This window comes from Lathyrus oleraceus, chromosome 4 (assembly GCF_024323335.1).
Source record: "Lathyrus oleraceus cultivar Zhongwan6 chromosome 4, CAAS_Psat_ZW6_1.0, whole genome shotgun sequence".
In the NCBI taxonomy this organism is placed as follows: domain Eukaryota; kingdom Viridiplantae; phylum Streptophyta; class Magnoliopsida; order Fabales; family Fabaceae; genus Lathyrus; species Lathyrus oleraceus.
In genome coordinates, this window is record NC_066582.1 from 51,667,496 (window position 1) to 51,668,671 (window position 1,176).

The following is a 1,176-nucleotide window of genomic DNA, read 5'->3' on the forward strand; positions in this document are numbered from 1 at the left end:
GTGCAAATGGAATGACCAAGTCTTAGATTCTGATTAACTAAATTTTTCTACTGCTACAAGCATTGTACAGTTACCATAATTAGAAGAATGAGGCAAAAGGGCTGAACTAGATTCAGTTAACCTTCCGAATTCAAAAAATCTAAATTATGGGATTGCAGGTGATCACCGTAGAAGTTACTTAAAACAAGTAAAAATAAAAATTCAGGAATAAAACTTCAACAGCCAGTAACAAAATGCTAACAGAGTAGTGCAATTTCTCTAAATTAAAAAACCTTCAAAACAATATCAGAGTCTAGATTTGACATAACATACAGATCTCAGAGAGAAAGTCTTAGACAAAATTACAAAAAAAAGCCGATTGACAGTTTACTCTGCATCAGAAGCAATTTCCCCATTTTTCTTGTTATGCTTCCTTGCATACCTCTGATTCCTCAAAAACTTGGGATCCATCTACAGGTATCAACAAAAATAAATTTAATCAAAATCATATTCAGAAAAACGAGAAATCGATTGTTTCAAAATTGGTAAAGGAAATAAAAAGGAGAATGAATACCCCTTTGGTGGAAGTGTGGCGATGTCTCTTTGGCTTCTTGATGCCATTCTTGTGGGCCTTGTAAGACTGGTTGTGAGCGGTGTGATTCTTCGACTTAGCCATTTCTGAAATTGAAAACACGGGGGAATTAAACAATGGAGAAAGGATTAGAAAATTGAAATTCGGAGAAGACGAACAAGACAAACCCTAATTCGACGATTCAGATGATCGATTTGCACTAGGGTTTTCTGAAGAAGAACAAAAGGAGCATTATATATGTGACTGTGAAGTGAGTGTTTCGGGTTGAGGTGAAAGTGGGCTTGGGTCACATGAAAGCCCAAATATCGATATTAAGTGAGCCCATCTTTCTAAAAAACGAACAAGTTTTCCGAAAATAAAAATTGGAATTCTACGTCTGTTTATTTGCTCCATACTCCCTTTAAAATATTATATTATAATTCTAAAGTACTCTTCATAGTGGTGGAGTTTTTAATGGTTAGTTTTAACCATTCAAATTAATTAATTAATGAGTTAATTTTTTATTACTTGCAATTGCAATAATAATGTAAGAAAAACCAATACAACAATATTGTAACAAAAGAAATAATTTAAAATAGATAAAATGACGAGGAAGAAAGAAGAAC

General features: G+C 33.1%; 1 protein-coding gene across 1 annotated transcript; it reads right to left on the bottom strand.

The window, feature by feature from the left end:
* Positions 1-231: 231 nt before the first annotated feature.
* Positions 232-897, bottom strand: LOC127073215 (60S ribosomal protein L29-1). Its single transcript, XM_051014348.1, has 3 exons — positions 739-897; positions 554-657; positions 232-450 (listed from the first exon to the last, which is right to left on the bottom strand). The coding sequence occupies exons 2-3, from the start codon at positions 653-655 to the stop codon at positions 367-369; spliced, it is 186 nt and encodes a 61-aa protein (XP_050870305.1). The 5' UTR covers positions 656-657; positions 739-897; the 3' UTR covers positions 232-366.
* Positions 898-1,176: the final 279 nt, after the last annotated feature.